Source organism: Alternaria alternata, assembly GCF_001642055.1.
Source record: "Alternaria alternata strain SRC1lrK2f unplaced genomic scaffold CC77scaffold_18, whole genome shotgun sequence".
Lineage (NCBI taxonomy): Eukaryota > Fungi > Ascomycota > Dothideomycetes > Pleosporales > Pleosporaceae > Alternaria > Alternaria alternata.
Window position 1 is genome coordinate 534,530 of NW_017306207.1, and position 14,943 is coordinate 549,472.

General features: G+C 52.1%; 6 protein-coding genes across 6 annotated transcripts; 3 read left to right on the plus strand and 3 right to left on the minus strand.

The window, feature by feature from the left end:
• Positions 1 to 343: 343 nt before the first annotated feature.
• On the plus strand, positions 344 to 2,473 carry CC77DRAFT_264168 (amino acid transporter). The gene is made up of 6 exons (XM_018530915.1): positions 344 to 596; positions 647 to 831; positions 878 to 957; positions 1,006 to 1,410; positions 1,461 to 1,780; positions 1,829 to 2,473. The coding sequence occupies exons 1-6, from the start codon at positions 468 to 470 to the stop codon at positions 2,252 to 2,254; spliced, it is 1,545 nt and encodes a 514-aa protein (XP_018383016.1). The 5' UTR covers positions 344 to 467; the 3' UTR covers positions 2,255 to 2,473.
• Positions 2,474 to 2,856: 383 nt separating this feature from the next.
• Positions 2,857 to 3,558, plus strand: CC77DRAFT_1064215 (hypothetical protein; the record flags this gene model as incomplete). Its single annotated transcript, XM_018528697.1, has 3 exons — positions 2,857 to 3,211; positions 3,282 to 3,449; positions 3,545 to 3,558. 3 exons carry the CDS (start codon positions 2,857 to 2,859, stop codon positions 3,556 to 3,558), a joined length of 537 nt encoding a protein of 178 aa, XP_018383017.1.
• A 61-nt stretch (positions 3,559 to 3,619) lies between these two features.
• On the minus strand, positions 3,620 to 5,387 carry CC77DRAFT_942283 (hypothetical protein; the record flags this gene model as incomplete). Its single annotated transcript, XM_018534851.1, has 4 exons — positions 3,620 to 4,689; positions 4,746 to 4,817; positions 4,869 to 5,220; positions 5,268 to 5,387. The coding sequence occupies 4 exons, from the start codon at positions 5,385 to 5,387 to the stop codon at positions 3,620 to 3,622; spliced, it is 1,614 nt and encodes a 537-aa protein (XP_018383018.1).
• Positions 5,388 to 7,112: 1,725 nt separating this feature from the next.
• CC77DRAFT_264324 (hypothetical protein) lies at positions 7,113 to 7,887 on the plus strand. Its single transcript, XM_018530916.1, has 2 exons — positions 7,113 to 7,353; positions 7,408 to 7,887. Exon 2 carries the CDS (start codon positions 7,511 to 7,513, stop codon positions 7,868 to 7,870), a length of 360 nt encoding a protein of 119 aa, XP_018383019.1. The 5' UTR covers positions 7,113 to 7,353; positions 7,408 to 7,510; the 3' UTR covers positions 7,871 to 7,887.
• Positions 7,888 to 8,492: 605 nt separating this feature from the next.
• On the minus strand, positions 8,493 to 9,184 carry CC77DRAFT_1042726 (hypothetical protein; the record flags this gene model as incomplete). Its single annotated transcript, XM_018527281.1, has 1 exon — positions 8,493 to 9,184. The coding sequence occupies exon 1, from the start codon at positions 9,126 to 9,128 to the stop codon at positions 8,493 to 8,495; it is 636 nt and encodes a 211-aa protein (XP_018383020.1). The 5' UTR covers positions 9,129 to 9,184.
• A 487-nt stretch (positions 9,185 to 9,671) lies between these two features.
• Positions 9,672 to 13,546, minus strand: CC77DRAFT_1023106 (elongation factor 3). The gene is made up of 5 exons (XM_018525612.1): positions 13,064 to 13,546; positions 10,133 to 13,004; positions 10,065 to 10,076; positions 9,974 to 9,990; positions 9,672 to 9,920 (listed from the first exon to the last, which is right to left on the minus strand). The coding sequence occupies exons 1-5, from the start codon at positions 13,246 to 13,248 to the stop codon at positions 9,812 to 9,814; spliced, it is 3,195 nt and encodes a 1,064-aa protein (XP_018383021.1). The 5' UTR covers positions 13,249 to 13,546; the 3' UTR covers positions 9,672 to 9,811.
• Between the last annotated feature and the right edge of the window lie 1,397 nt (positions 13,547 to 14,943).

Consider the following 14,943-nt stretch of genomic DNA (forward strand, 5'->3'; position numbering starts at 1 on the left):
CGCGTACGGACCCCGCAGCACGTTACGTGCAAAAGGAGCCAAATTGCCGTTATTCGCTCCGGACACCATGCGGGCGGCCCCGGGCCCACGCGAGCCTATTTGCTGGAGCAAATACAAATCCCGCGCCCATGCGACGAACGACACGAACATACCCTTATGAGACGCGTGCCGCGTCGGATTTAGCCTTTTGAGTGTAGCGATGCCGGAAAACTGACCCATAACAGGAACGGGTCATTAATTGAGCTTGATAACATACCCTGCATATATTATCAGGCCCATTCATAGCTGCTCTGGCTAGACAACCCAGTGGATGGGTTACCAATCATCATGATCTGTTGTGTAACGCAGCTCAGAGTCCCTGGTGGACACTTTGCAACGTCTTCTCTTTTCTCCGCAGTTCCGCACGTTGCACACTGACCACTGACCACTGACCACTGACCACCGATTTGGGCCCTTTGTGTGCAAGCATGGAGCTCAGCACCTACAAGCCGGATGCTGACCTCGATGTCGCAGAGCGAGGATCCGGCCAGAGTGAAAAACTTGGAGTAACTCCCCCAAATGCGCCTGTAGGAGGACGGACGTCAAACCAGCTCGAAGTAAGTATCATATGACCTGCTTGACCAAGGAGCGTCATTGACGAAAACAGAGGTACATAAACCTTTCTGCTGTGATTAATTTCGCTGTTATTATTCTCGCTTCATGGGAATCATTTGCAGTGACCTTTCAGTTCGCCTTGACCAACGGTGGCCCGGCCTCTATCTTCTACGGTAGTATCTTGGCGGGTATTGGTGCTTGTGCTGTCGGTTTCTCGCTGGCAGAGCTGGCTTCGATGTATGTCTCTACCAACAGATCCAGACTCCTGTTAATTTCTCAACAGCGATCCAACCGTCGGTGCTCAGTACCGCTGGTCAGCCAATCTCGCTCCTGCTGCCCCTCGCTTTTGGGGATTATTACAAGGTAGGTCCACGTACCCAACCATACCTACCAGAGCTCATACTACAACAGGATGGATCACTGTTGGTGCCTGGTGTTTCGCTTGTGCCGGACCGCCTTCCATTCTTGCAAATATGATCACATCGTTGGCAATCTTTAACAACGAGAATTATATCCCTGAGAGATGGCATACCAGTCTTATCATGATTGCGATCATGATTATCCCCTTCACATTCAATCTTTGGTTCCGAAAGCTTCTTGACGCATTTGAAATCACAGGTGGCATACTCCACATATGCCTCTTCGTTGTGGTAATTGTCGTCTTTGTTGTATTTGGACCGCGCAGCGACCCTGAATTTGTCTTCAAGACACTGACATGGCAAGAGTCTGGTTGGAACAATAAGGGTGTGTCTTGGGGTCTCGGCCTTCTGAGTATGACATTTTCCGTCACTGGAGCCGACAGTGTTCTGCACATGTGTACGTCTATGTATCCTGACATGGCGCTACTTCGCTGATTAGCTGTGTAGGCGATGAAGTCAAGAAAGTGCGCACGCGTGTGCCGCGCAGTATCATCATCACATGTGTCGCGAACTCAGTCATGCTGGTCATCTTTGCTACCATCCTCTTGTTCTACATGGGCCCACTCGATGATGTCGTCGCTACGCCACTTCCACTGCTATGGGTCATCTACAACATCACTGGCTCATCAGTGGCAGCCAATGTTCTCACTGCGCTCATAGCGGTGATTTTCTTCTTCGCGCTCTTCAACATCTTTGCTTCAGTCTCGAGACTAGTGTGGGTGTTTGCTCGCGATAACGGCCTGCCTTTTTCCAACTTCTTCTCATACGTATGTAGCCTGCTCGGCTTCGCTTGTTGCGCTGACTGACAACATTAGGTCCATCCTACGCTCAAACTTCCAGTCAATGCTCTTCTCCTCGTCGGGACTATCGTAACCTGTCTGTCCCTGATCTATATCGCCAGCGCAACCGCCTTTAACGCGCTCATCTCCCTCCAAGCATTCGCCCTCCATATATCTTACTTCTTTCCGATTCTGTTCATGCTGCTGCGCAAGATTCGAGGGCCATCTCCGCCATACGGACCATTTAGAATGGGTGTTATCGGTCTACCCGTCAATATGTTTGCGCTATGTTACCTAGTTTTCGTCGTCCTTTGGATGCCGTTTCCACAGGTTTTGCCGGTCACAGGAGATAACATGAACTATGCAGGGCCCATATTCGGTGCTGTAGTGCTCGGGGCCCTCGCGCATTGGTTCATTAGTGGGCATAAGACGTTTAAGATGCCCGTCATCCGGTATGAGTAGGAATAGAGTTTTAACAAGTCTGATTGTACTGGATTCGTTGTTCGGTATGATGCAGATTTGGGAGTAAGATCAATCGGCAACTAAGTGTCGTGTAAATAGAAGAAATGAGAAGCAAGGGTTGTCTCTTATACGGCATTAGCTTTTCTCCTATTGGTTGGGGTGCCACACGGGTAGCCATCCGGCGCAGGGCGGGATCCCCAGCTCCATACACCCTTCGTCACACCGACTGGCTAGCGTACCCCGCCACACACCTGCATATGGCCGCGCCGTAACGTGATCGGGGGAGTGGATATGGAGAAGCAGCAATGAAGGACGTCTCGGCGGTTTGTCTGTTTGTTGTGTAAAATACCCGAAACCCGCATGATTGGCCTTCTCTACAGCGATCTTCGCCTTTGCGAAGGTTGTTTACTCGCGTTACACAGGGCTGACGGGACGACGTCAGATGCTGACGGCTTCAATGTATAAGGAGAGTGGGCAGAAGGAGTGTGAGGACAGTGTGTATAGAATAGACCCTGATATTTCATATTCAGCTACTTTACCGGACGCATTACCACTTGCTCAATCCTCGTACGCCTGTATTCCTATATCAAACTTGGCCTACAATGGCTCCAACCCTTCCTCCTATGCCGTTACCCGGCCTCATTATAGTCCCTGGTTGGACGGCTCAGCACCAAGAGACCTTTCTCATGAAGAACGAAGACACCCCCAAGGGCAAGTGTCAAAGTTTGGTCAGCTATCTCACACCCGAAGGTAAAGCTGGAGCTCCATTTCTTCAGATCAAAGAAGAAGATTCAGATGTCATCCTATTCAGGACGATGGAAGGACAAGAGGCGATGCGGATCAATGTTGAGAGACACAACATCAAGCTCAAAACTGAGTATAGGGCACTGCGGAGTGCGGATGCGAAGGCGATATGGGATGTCCATCTGAGGATCTCATGGAGAGTGCCTAAATGGGGTATGCCGTTTCCTCGATCATCTTTGCTCCTCCTGAGTCCCTTCTCCCGACTAACGTTCGTTCTTATTAGACCTCACAGTCCATGACAAGTACCTCGAAAACCAGAATATCGAGTTCGAGAAAGACGTCGCCGGTGAAGAGAAGGGTCTCCTCGCCAATGGTAATCCAATTATGACTGTCTCTCGACATGCCAAGTGGGCGCATCGGCATGCCGAATGGGAGGTTCATGTAGCGCCGGGTATGGATCTCTTGTTAGCGCTAGGCATGGCATGGATCCGGTCAGACCAGCAGAAGACAGCCGATGCCGCATCGGGCACGGTCATCATGTTTTAGAAGGACCAGCTTGAGAAGGTATGCCTTGAAAGTGGCAGGACGTTTTTCATGTATCAGAAACATCGTGTCTCTTACTCATCCAGAGTTGTCGCGACTCCACATTCTAGCCATTCCCTTGGAGATGTTCGCGCGCTCGTGTGAGTATGATCGCTCGGGTAGGCATCCGATCGTTGGTAATGCTGTGACTTCATCCCCTAAGACGCTTTGTCTATCGTGAGACTTGACCATAGCGTCCGGAACTTCGCGTAGTTCTACGGCATTCTTTTGTTGACCATATGGAGGTCGGGAGAGTACAACACCCGCATCACTGTAATTACTCATCGCAGAATTCAGGCGGCGGGAGCCAGTTCGCGCGTGTGAGAAGTGTGAAGTGAGGGGTGATGTTGCAACCCAAGACCAGCGACCGCTCATGATACTCTTCCTGGGCCCGAGCTGAGACTCACTCTGGTCGGCCCCCAGCGAGATCCAACTCCAGCCCGAAGGTTTGCGCCATTCCTTCTGGGACGGTCGTGCTACCGGAAGTCCTTGCTTTGGATCCGAGTTACTCTGCTTCGATTGCTTCGAAGGATGGGTAACATAGGAAAGAAATTCTTTGACACTTTCAGGCAACAGTTTAACCACTAATACCCGGATGGATGGTAGCGATACGCAAACGAAGCCTGCCGCAAGCTCGAGCTCCGTCCAGATAGTGACAGGAACGTAATCCCAAGTGGGATCCATAGAAATCTTGAACTTCGTCAAGGTGTGGAGACGAATAATAGTTGCGACGCACCCGAAAGTGCCGATGGCAAACATGAAGCCTACCGCAGCCTTGCGATAACGTTTCATCTGCAGCTTTCGGATGAAGAACAATGGTAGGACCAGTAGAATAATGTCTTGCGCAATGGCACTTGCGGAGTTTGCGTATGCGATGGCCTGGAGGTCCAAACACTTTCCTTTTATATCTCGATTCCAGAAGGACTCGACCGGGTCGCATATGAAGACCGTCAAGAAAAAGATTATAGTCGAGTTGATGATGATTGCGGTCAAAACAACATAAGCGGTGATTCGAAAACTTGTTGTATGGAAGATTTCGAGGTAGAAGAGGACGAGGGAAACCTTGATGAGGCCAAGAACGATCACATAGGTCGACCAGCATATAAAGACTGGCTTCTATTAGCATACTGATGCTTCCGAAGACAGCAGGCATCATGGAACGTACAGAACCGGAGAATGGGTAGCAACGCTCCATCTTCGAGATTCCACAAATGCTCACCAAAGCCTCGTTCAGTCACTATATTGTGTTAGCTGTGGCCTACGCTAGGTGGCGACTGTGTCAACTTACTGGCGAGGGCGCATCCTACAGGCAGTGCGCAAAATACGATGGCACAGACAACAATATAGTCGTCCAACGCCAGCCTTTTGTTTACCAGCTTTCCTGCGATTCGAAGGCATACAAAGACGACGGCTATGGAATAAATGATGCCAGTCCACATGAAGATGTCGAGCCGCTGCGACTCTTTAGAGAGATTGCAAAGATCGGCCTGGACCCTGGCAGTCTCCAAACTGTCCTGCATGGTGCAGTTCGCAAGCATACATGTCGACACTTTTGCTGCAATCTCGGTATTGCTGCAGATACATGCGGTATCATCTAGGGCACAGCCACTTGTGGGAACAGTGGATATCATGCAGAGAAGCTACATATTGTTAGCAGTAATACCAGACAATGTAGTCAACCACGTACTCCGCATGCGGGGATATCAGCAATGCCCAATTCCCTTGTATCCATGTAAGTGCCCGACGCATGTACATGGCTGAAGGTCAGAACCAAACAAATGACTGAAATCAGCGCATAAAGATGCATGTTGCGAATGGTGGCCGCACGAGATGGTAAAGCAGACAAAACATGAAGTCTGGTTAGCAGCACCAGCGAGTTTTCATCAAGACGGATGGCGAATCAGTCTAGGAGATGCGGTGCATTCCAGTGCTGTCAAACTATGTCTTCAAATCTCCTATCGGAGATGGCTTGGAAAGCGTGTTTGGGCTCAGTGTAGTGCTCCGATATTGGAGCCAATCATGTAGGATGGCCATTCCACCATAGCGCGACCAAGATGTTGTACTTCGAGTAGTCTTGCGCCGTCGTAACGGCTTGACTCAGGATTAACCACGGCACATTGTCATGCAAACCAACGCCGTCGGCAGTCGTTGAGACCATTGCGCATTAACCACAGCCACCTAGTCCTCTGCTGCAGGGACAAAGCTTGCGTGGCCAGTCTAACGGCGCTTCTCGGCTGTCCGCATCTTTGCCACGCGATATTCGCATGGCTCTACTGGTTAGTGTTATGACTGATGGCGTTCCGGAGACAAAGAAGGTTTGCGCTACATGAAGCTGTGGACGGAGTTTGCCATGCACAGTATCTTCACGCAACGAAAGACGTACGGCCCGTTAGGGGCGTGGCAGATCGAGTGCGACGCGACACGTCTATCAACATTGCGAAGACGGGCAAGCAAATCGAATTGTCAACGTTGCAATGGCGACACAGCGGCTTTACTTCAGGACGCGCAAGGGAGGTGAAGTTTGTGCGGGAAGGTTGAAACACGAGGGGTTGGGGAAAGGAGGATTTCATGTGCTTACATCATCGCCAAGGTCAATCCGGGGAAATGCTGCGCCCCCAGTTCACATGCATGCAGCTCGGCACTTTGCCGTGCAGTTTCATCGAAGTTTGCGCAAAACTTAACTGACAACCGCTAATTATGGGCTGATCGCCACATGCATAAGTTCATGGATCTCCAGCTGTCAAAACCTTGATAGGTTAGAGACCCCGGAGCAGGTGACCTCCCACTGTCCGTGCTGTGCTCGCGCCGAATCTTCATAGGTATTGGAACCGCTCGCGACACTCAATGCAATTGTGCTGATCGTCTTGCACCGAACCGAAAGTTTTGCGCCAGCTCTCAAGTTTGGTACGTTCCTCCGAGATAGCTTCACATGTGTGCAATAGCATTCGAGGGAACTGCACCATCGTCGCTCTGTTCGGCTCATCACCAGCCTCCTGCACGCGTCCACCAACTGTCACGTATCAATATCAGCCAACGAACGGTCCTGAAAGCATCATTCACACCGCTCAAGTGCGACGCGCACATGTGTCTTGGTCTAGGTGATACCTGGATAAGGGAACGATGCAAGACAAAGACAGCAGGGCGGGGCAATGCGCTCGACGCGTCGAGTGGCAGACGGTGCCATTAACTGGAATAACCGCTGCGCTCTAGCCACATCGAGGACTACTCCTATGCTACTCCGATTCAGACATGCGGGAGAGCTCACACAAGGTTGAAGACCGTCTGCTCCTAGGGCTATCGCGCTTTCTGAACCCCCAAAGCTGGACTCCTTGACACGTATCGTCGATCTTTGGCTTCTGGAGATACCCCGCAACTTTCACCATGATCGCAGCTTCATTGCAGAAGTGCTCCGGAGTCCGCTCTGGCAGAGCCTAGATGCACATTGGTGCGATCTGGCCATGCCTAAAAGGCTTCAGGAGTATAAGAACTGCTTTAGTGCTATGCTTTCGCTACTCAGTCACAGATTCAGACATATTAAGCATTTATTGTAGCGATCTAGGGCTTATACCAGACTAAAGCCAACGCTGAAGGGTGTCTGCGTGCACGAGATGATAGATGCGCTATTCGGGCGCGTCTTTGGGCTGAGGCGTAGGCATTGGAGACGACGATGTTTGTTTGGTGGTATGAATATGGGGCTTGCCGTTTTGTTGCCATGCTCGTCCAGATCGACTAGGTTGTTTGGCGCCCATCGACTAAAGAGGTAGAGATACAAGGTCAGTACATGTTTCGTATGCATTTCGTGGAGTTGCACCTTAACTATGGGCCAGGAGAAGAGACGCTCGGTCGAAGGTTGGAGTTCGGGCAAAGGAGAAATCCAGTCTCGTCTTCGTAGTGAACCTAACTTGCTAATCAGCTTTCTTGCATACGAGAATGGAAGAGGTCATAGTCAACAAAGTCATGCTCAGTTTAGCATCGAGGACATTTTTTGGAATGGAAACTAATCGCATTTCTCGGCCACAGATAATGCTGGGAAGCTCTGTCCAAGACCTCGATGATGTGAAGAAGCTTGCCGAAAGCGGAACGCAAGCAGACGCCATGGCGGTGATCGTCAAGATCCGAGCGGGTATCGCCGCGATCAAATATCTAAACCATCAGAACCCACCCAATGTCAATGGTCGCCTGACTGCGATTGTCAACAATGTTGGCGCTCAGTTTCGAGCTTCGCAGAATGCCCACAACGCTGCATTTCCCAACGACCCAACAACGATCGGCGACTTCTGGTTCGAGTGAATCAGGGCGCTTTACCCAGCGGCTATTACGCACACTAGAACGTGGGCCACGGAAGCCATACGACTATTGCGCGAAACATGGGACAATAGTGCCGACGCTGGGGCTCAAGAGATTCTTGACTTTCTGACAGCATACGAGGGGGATCTGGAAAGTTTGGAGATTGATACGTCATCGATGCAGTAGTTGAAGAGAGTGGTCCTCGTGCAACTCGCGATGCTTGGTTGTATTGGTGGTTTGGTGTTACACATGGTGCTTGCATTGATAGATAGGTGATACATACTGGCCATAATGCCTTGAGAGATCTCAAGATCCTCACGTTAACCTGGTAGAATGGCGGCTGTAATGTGGCAATACAACTTTATCCCACCTTCTTTAGACGGTAGCTGAATATCAGGTCGTGATAACATGTAAGATTTCCATTAGGTGGTTTGCACGTCTCTCCATTGAGGACAGCCGATGGCTGTTACAGCTATACGAAACACCTATTTCGCTCTCTGCATGCAGCATGTGTCAACAACAGATGTAAAACCAACGAAATATGACCATCAGTTTGCAAAGCCACTCGGCTACAGTTTGCATCCAGCACAGCGGCAGTGCGCTATGAGGTGGACTTGGCCCATCATCATTTGTCTGGGTCCCACCAGGCGCCTGGGCCACCAGCTGTACTATTGCCGATTTCCTCGAAGAAATACATTTCCAATTCAAACCACAAACTCAATACGCGTTCGGAAGACATGGTTAACCACCCATAGTAACGCTGTGGGCCGAATCTCGGATTCTTTGGCACAGCAGCAACCGCGTCGTAATCCGCCGCTACACACTTGATCATGCCAAGCTCAGGGCTCGCCAGAACGTCTGCGTCGACTAGGATAAAGATTCGCCATGGACCCTTGTCTTTGTTCAACGGCTGGCCTCCAGTTCCATCGTGGTAAAGCTGCCGTACTTCTTCAAGTGTCAAGCCGTCCAAGACTGCGGGATCTGAACGAGCATCCAGTCTGAAGAGTTCCTCCGCTTTAGCAATCATAGCAGGGTCTTCATTCGATCCTCTATGTGCGTCGAGTCGATGCTTGACACTAGTGGCGATTTTCTGTAGCAGCTTGTCCCATTGCTCATCAGATCCAGGTCCATAATACGTCCGATAGATGGTAAAGCCCCAAGGTTGGAGGTAATCGTCAAGCTTTGACTGCTCTATGCTTTCACCCTCGGGCAGCTTACGCAGGCTGTCAACAAATTTGGTGATCCTGGGTTGCCTCTGCATGGTGGCGTTGGCAAATGTGTCGTGAGGCGGGTTAGGCGGCCAGGCCGATTTCGCGCGGATTGCTGGAAAATTTGCAATGGGAAAAGGATAGCTTGACGATCAATTGCTTTCGCTGCTTTTCTCCAGCAATCGCCTGTTACCGATCGTCGAGTGTGATATCGCGCCACTTGCAAGTTTCGTCGGCTAGAGCCAGATAACAGGAGCCGTAGGCGCCATTGTTATCGAGCTCTTTGTTATCTCTTTGCAATGAGCTGTATTGTGATCACTGTTTTGTTCTTGGTAGTTCCGACGCGAATGTGGCGCAGGCGCAGGCCTACAATCGGTTGCGACATATTCAAGAGTGCTGTGCACGATAAAGATTGAGTTTGGGAATAAAGAAAGTAGAAACGATATAGTATGCAAGATTGGGGTGGACAGTGCAAGGGTTGAAGTAGTGAGATGAATGTTGATATACAAAGTCACAAGGCATGAGAGGCAAATGTTCTGAAGTATTGGGGGAATCTATTCTCTATCTTGTACGAGATGGAATCAGATGAAGGGAAACCATGCAAGTTTTGTACCGTGACGCCGACCATGAACACATTACTCGTAGGCTCATATCGAATAAGCCTGTCATGCAACCCATGAACTCTCTTGCCGTAAACCAGAACCAGGAAGGAAACTTTTCGAAAAGGGCGATCCGTTTAATCGTCCTCGTCGGAGAAGACCTCCTCACCACGCTTGCGGCGGGCCATGCGGTCCTTCTTCTTCTTGCGCATCTCAGAGGAGGTGAGCTTGGCCTTCTTCTTTTGCCTGTTAAAAGTTAGTTGGACTTGTATCATGACTCTGGAGATAAGGGAACTCACGAGGCAATTTTGTTACCCTGTTGGTAGTAAGTCAGCATAAGTTCAGATAAGATAAGATGGGAGGGGAAGGGGGGGGGGGGAGACGCAGTACCATGGCATCGAACTGAAACGTTAAGTTAGCATATATTATACAGTATATTGAGTGGATGGATGACTTACCTTCTCCTCTTCTTCACCATCGTCCTTGGCAAGACGGGGACCGGCACCCTGACCTTGCACCCAGTTGTGACCGGAAGGTGTCATGCGACCGTCCATGACGGCCCAGACTTCCTCAGTGAGGTTGGCAGTGAACTCGGCAGAGTGAGTAATGATGATAACACCACCCTCGAAGGTCTTGATGGCCTTGGAAAGGGCACCAAGGGAGTCACGGTCGAGGTAGTTAGTGGGCTCGTCAAGAACGATCAAGTGAGGACGCTGCCATGAGCAAGCAGACAGGACGACCTTGACACGCTGACCACCGGAGAGACCGCGCATACGGGAGTGAGAAACAAGCTCAGCGTCAAGACCAAAGTTGGCGCAGTGAGCCTCAATCTCCTTACGGACCAGAGGACGGAACTGACCGCTGGCAAGAGCCTCCTTCTGGTCAACCTCGGCGACCATCTTGGCGTGGGAAGCCATGATCTCGGAACGGGGAATCCAGGCGTTGTCAGCAGACATCATGGGTGTCCAGCGCTCGTTCTTCATGCCGACGTTCTCTCCGAGAGCGAACGAACACTCGTACTCGTAAGAGTTCTTGAACTTCCTGCGGGAGTTGATGCCGATGACGCGACGCTCGGTACCCTCGATCTTGTAGATCTTGTCCATGGCCTTCTCGTCCTCCTCAGTGACGATCTTGTTGGCACGGTCCATGGTCTCACGGTCCTCACCAGTCTGGAAACGCCATTGAATGTACTCGGAGGGAGTCTTGTCGAGGTGGTGGTCGATATGGGCGAAAGCGTGCTGCTTAATGTAGGCGATACGGATGTTCTCGTGGTGGTAGATCTCACCCTTGGTGGGGACAAGCTCACCAGTCAAGACGTTGACAAGGGTGGACTTTCCGGCACCGTTGGGACCAATGACGGCAATACGGGATCCGAGCGAACATTGGAAGGTAATGTCCTCAATCTGGGGCTTGGAGGTACCCTCGTACTGGAAGCTCATGTTGGTGGCACGGAGAATGGCCTTGGCCTTGGTCTTGACACCCTCAAGGAAACCGGGCTCGGGGAACTTGAACTCCATGTCGGAGGCAGCCAACTCGTGGTAAGACTTGGCAGAGGGCACACGCTTGACGAAGTCGTCAAGGTTACCACGGTAGCGCTTGAGCTTGAAGCGCTCGTAGTGGATGACGTGCTGAATGACGTTGTTCAAGAACTTGCTGTCGTGGGAGATGACAATGGATGTGCAAGGAGAGCTGGTGAGGTAGTCCTCGAGCCACTTGACGTTCTTGACGTCCAAGTGGTTGGTGGGCTCGTCGAGCAACAGAATGTCGGGCTTCTCGAAGACGGCACGAGCGAGCGCAAGCTTCATCTTCCATCCACCAGAAAGGGCACCAATGGTACCGTTGTACATGGCGTCGGTGAAACCGAACTCGTTGAGGGTAGTCTTGACCTCAGACTCGGGGGTCTCGACACCGACGGCCTTGAGCTTGTTCATGGTCCACTCAAGAACGGTCATCTCAGTGTCAGCAGAGTCCAAGTCGTGCTCGACGTAGACGGTCTTGACCTCGTTTTGCTTGGGGAAACCCTCGACCTGCTCGTTGTTGATAGCGCGCATGAGAGTGGTCTTTCCGGAACCGTTGGGTCCGAGGAGACCGTAACGCTGACCACGCTTGAGACGGAGATGGGTCTGGTTGAGCAGAATCTTAGCACCGTAGGCCAAGTTGAATGTGCAGTTGCAGAGGTCCTCGCCCTCCTCCTCATCGGGCTCGACGGCGCGCTCAGCGGCGGCACCAGGGAGAGATCGCTTGCGGGTGTCCTCAGTGACCTCCTTGGCCTTCTCGTCGCCGACAAGGACGGCAACGAAAGGACCGGCGTTAGCCTGCCAGTTAAGAGGCTCGTAGTCCTTCTCGTCGATCAGCTGACCACCAATGGCACCAACGTAGTTGACGACAGGGGTGAAACGGTCGTCGATCTTGATGCTGGAGGGGATAGCAGCCTTGAGGTGGTTGGCGATGGTGGAGATGTCACCAGACTTCTCGATCTCAGGAGCCTTGCCGTTCTCGACGTGACCGACACGGATGAGGGTGTCGAGACCCTGGCGGGTCTTCTCACGAGCCTCGGGGTCAGCCAAGTTGTCGTGGTTCTTCTCAAGCGCGGGCATGAGACGGGGCAAGAAAGCGGCGACAATCTGGGGGTCCTCGACAAGCTTGCACATGTTGTCGATAATGACGGCAGACTTACGCTTGATGGCAGTCTCGCGCTCGACGAGACCACGCTCAAGCAGGGGAACCATGATAGCGAGGGTGGGCTCGTGGACGTCAGTGACGAAAGTGGTGGCACCGAGCAAGTGAACGGTCTCGGGGACGTTCTCAGGCTTAGCGATACACTTGATGAGCTCGGGAATGAAGCGCTCGATATCCTTGTTGGAGATCAAGGAGCAGAGAACCTCCATGGTGCCGTAGGCAGCCTTCTTGACCTCAGGCTTGGTGTCCCACATGGCACCCGAGATGACGGGAATCAGGTCGGGAACACGGAAAGCCATCTGTGCGGGGGCGCTCTTGGTGAGGACCTCGATGCACTTGAGGTCGGTCATCTTCTCGGGCCACTTTTGTGCGTTCTCCAGCGAGTGGATGATGTGGGGGATGATGGCCTTGACGGCGTTGGGGTTGGCAGCCATGACGATGGACTCGGCGGCGGTCTGAGCAGCGACCTTGACGCCGCTCATCTTGTCACCGACCGCGGCCAGCACGTCCGGCAGGAGGGAAACGAGGTAGGGCTCGACAGAGGCGGAGACGTGCGAGTGCTGGGCGATAGCACGGATGGCATCGAGAGCGCGCTCACGGGCGACGGCATCCTTCTTGCTGGCGAGTTGCTTCTTAAGCACCTGGACAGCCCTGGGAGAGTTGTTAGAGACTGCAACGTGGCAAGCGAGAGGCAGAAGGGGGGAACATACTTGGTGGGAGCGTCAGCCTCCTCAATGTCGCCGTTGATGAAGGTGGCGATGGCCTGAGCAGAGGCGTTGATCTCGTCCTGGGCCTTAGACACGGTCAACTTCTGCATCATCTCCTCAAGCGCCTTGAGCGACTTGGAGTTCTCGGACTTGATGTCCTTGGCATCGTGCGAAGCAGCAGGCGCCATTTTGTCGGTGATGTGTGGAGGGGGAGAGGTGTGTAGAAAGAAGGTGGGTGGAGGGGCGGTGGTCCTTATATGGACTTAGGCGGCGGGGCCTAAAAAACTTTTGGCGTGAAAAGATAGAGTGAATCTATCCGGGGGTATCAAACAACAGGCGCGAGAAACGTGACTCGCAACCTTTCTAATACCTGACGCAACGACACAAAGAAGGGAAAGTACTTTGGGTCAGCCCAGAGGGAGAGTGAGTGTGGAGAGGTGGCAGTAAAGGTTATGGAGGGGCTTTTTATGCCTTGGTGGGCTGTCTCGCTCGCTTTGAGAAATTTCTCCAGGCCAGGGCGCCGATAAGATTAGCGTGCACTCCAGGACTGGCCCGTGCGGCGAGGAACCGGACACCTCGCCTTCTCGCAATTGCCCATGATTTCATTCGAGCCCGAGCGAACGCCAGAGATTTCGCTGTTGCCGCACTTCCCCAGTTTTTTGTTACCACCTGCCAATTGCCCTCTCTATTTACTGGTGGCAGAGGGGCAGCAGCATTGCCGCCGCCGTGAGCCATGTCGCAGCCCACGTTGCAAAAGCCCTTCTATTTGTGGCGAGTTTGAGCCAGGCGCGCTGACCGCCTTCTCGAAACACCGTGACCAACGACATGCATCCAACCGTTGGGAGCCGCGGGAAATGCAGCGCTGAAGATCAGGGACTGCACTAATCCAACCCGACCGCCATTGTCAGCATTCACATAGTACTCATATCAAGCACGGCACCCGTATGTCCCATGTCTGCAAAATCTTCCATCTCGGTCGTTGAGCGCCGTAGAACTCAACTTTCTTCTAGCTCAGTCTACATACGGGTGTTCCCATACTATGCGGTAGCCTTGCCGGTTACTGTTCGTACAGCCTTGCCAAGTCGTCGCGCTACGGCCATTTTAGCGGAGGCTCCAGACTTATCCCAAACCACCTCCCCGATTCTGCCGAAGTCGAGGCGGCAAGCATTTCTGGACCCTTGCCACCTTGTCCAGACGTCCACCGAGCCATCACCGGGCAACACTCTGCCCAAAACATCAGAGAAGGCAATGTCTTCCGAGGCCGCGTCCACGCACAGCACATTACGTATCAAACTTGGCCCTTCCGCTGTTGCAGTACAGTGGTACAGCTCTCCCTAGCTACGGGATTAGTCATGGTATCTCTGCCCAGAGGCGATGCTGACTATATAGGCGGGAGAGTCAACCAACGATGCGATCTTAGCAACACAACATTCTCCCACAATGTCAACCTTCCGGACGTCGTGAATTGTCGCTTCAGCCATGCTGCGCTCCGGGCAGCCCCCACTTCTTATCGATACCCCGGATTTTGACATGTCAGAGTTGCTCACAGTACGCTTGTACCGATCCGTCACATCGCTAGTAGGCGTGTCTGCAGTAGATGTCGCGTCGACGCCAGGTTGTGTGAAGGATGTCGTGGATTGCGAGCTACCGCCCTACATGTGAATGTGGTGATTACTTATGCTTGTGCAGGTGTGTTGCAGTTAGATTCCATTTTCCTCAAGGCCGACTAAAGACATACGTCCTACTGAGTACAAGTCTTCAAATTGGAAGAAGCAATTAATACAATAAAGTCGGAGATCCTCATCCATGTTGATGTATGTTCTTTCGAAGAACTGTCTTCGCTTGAGGTCTTCACTTACTTCTGCTCTCGAGCCTTTCTGGTT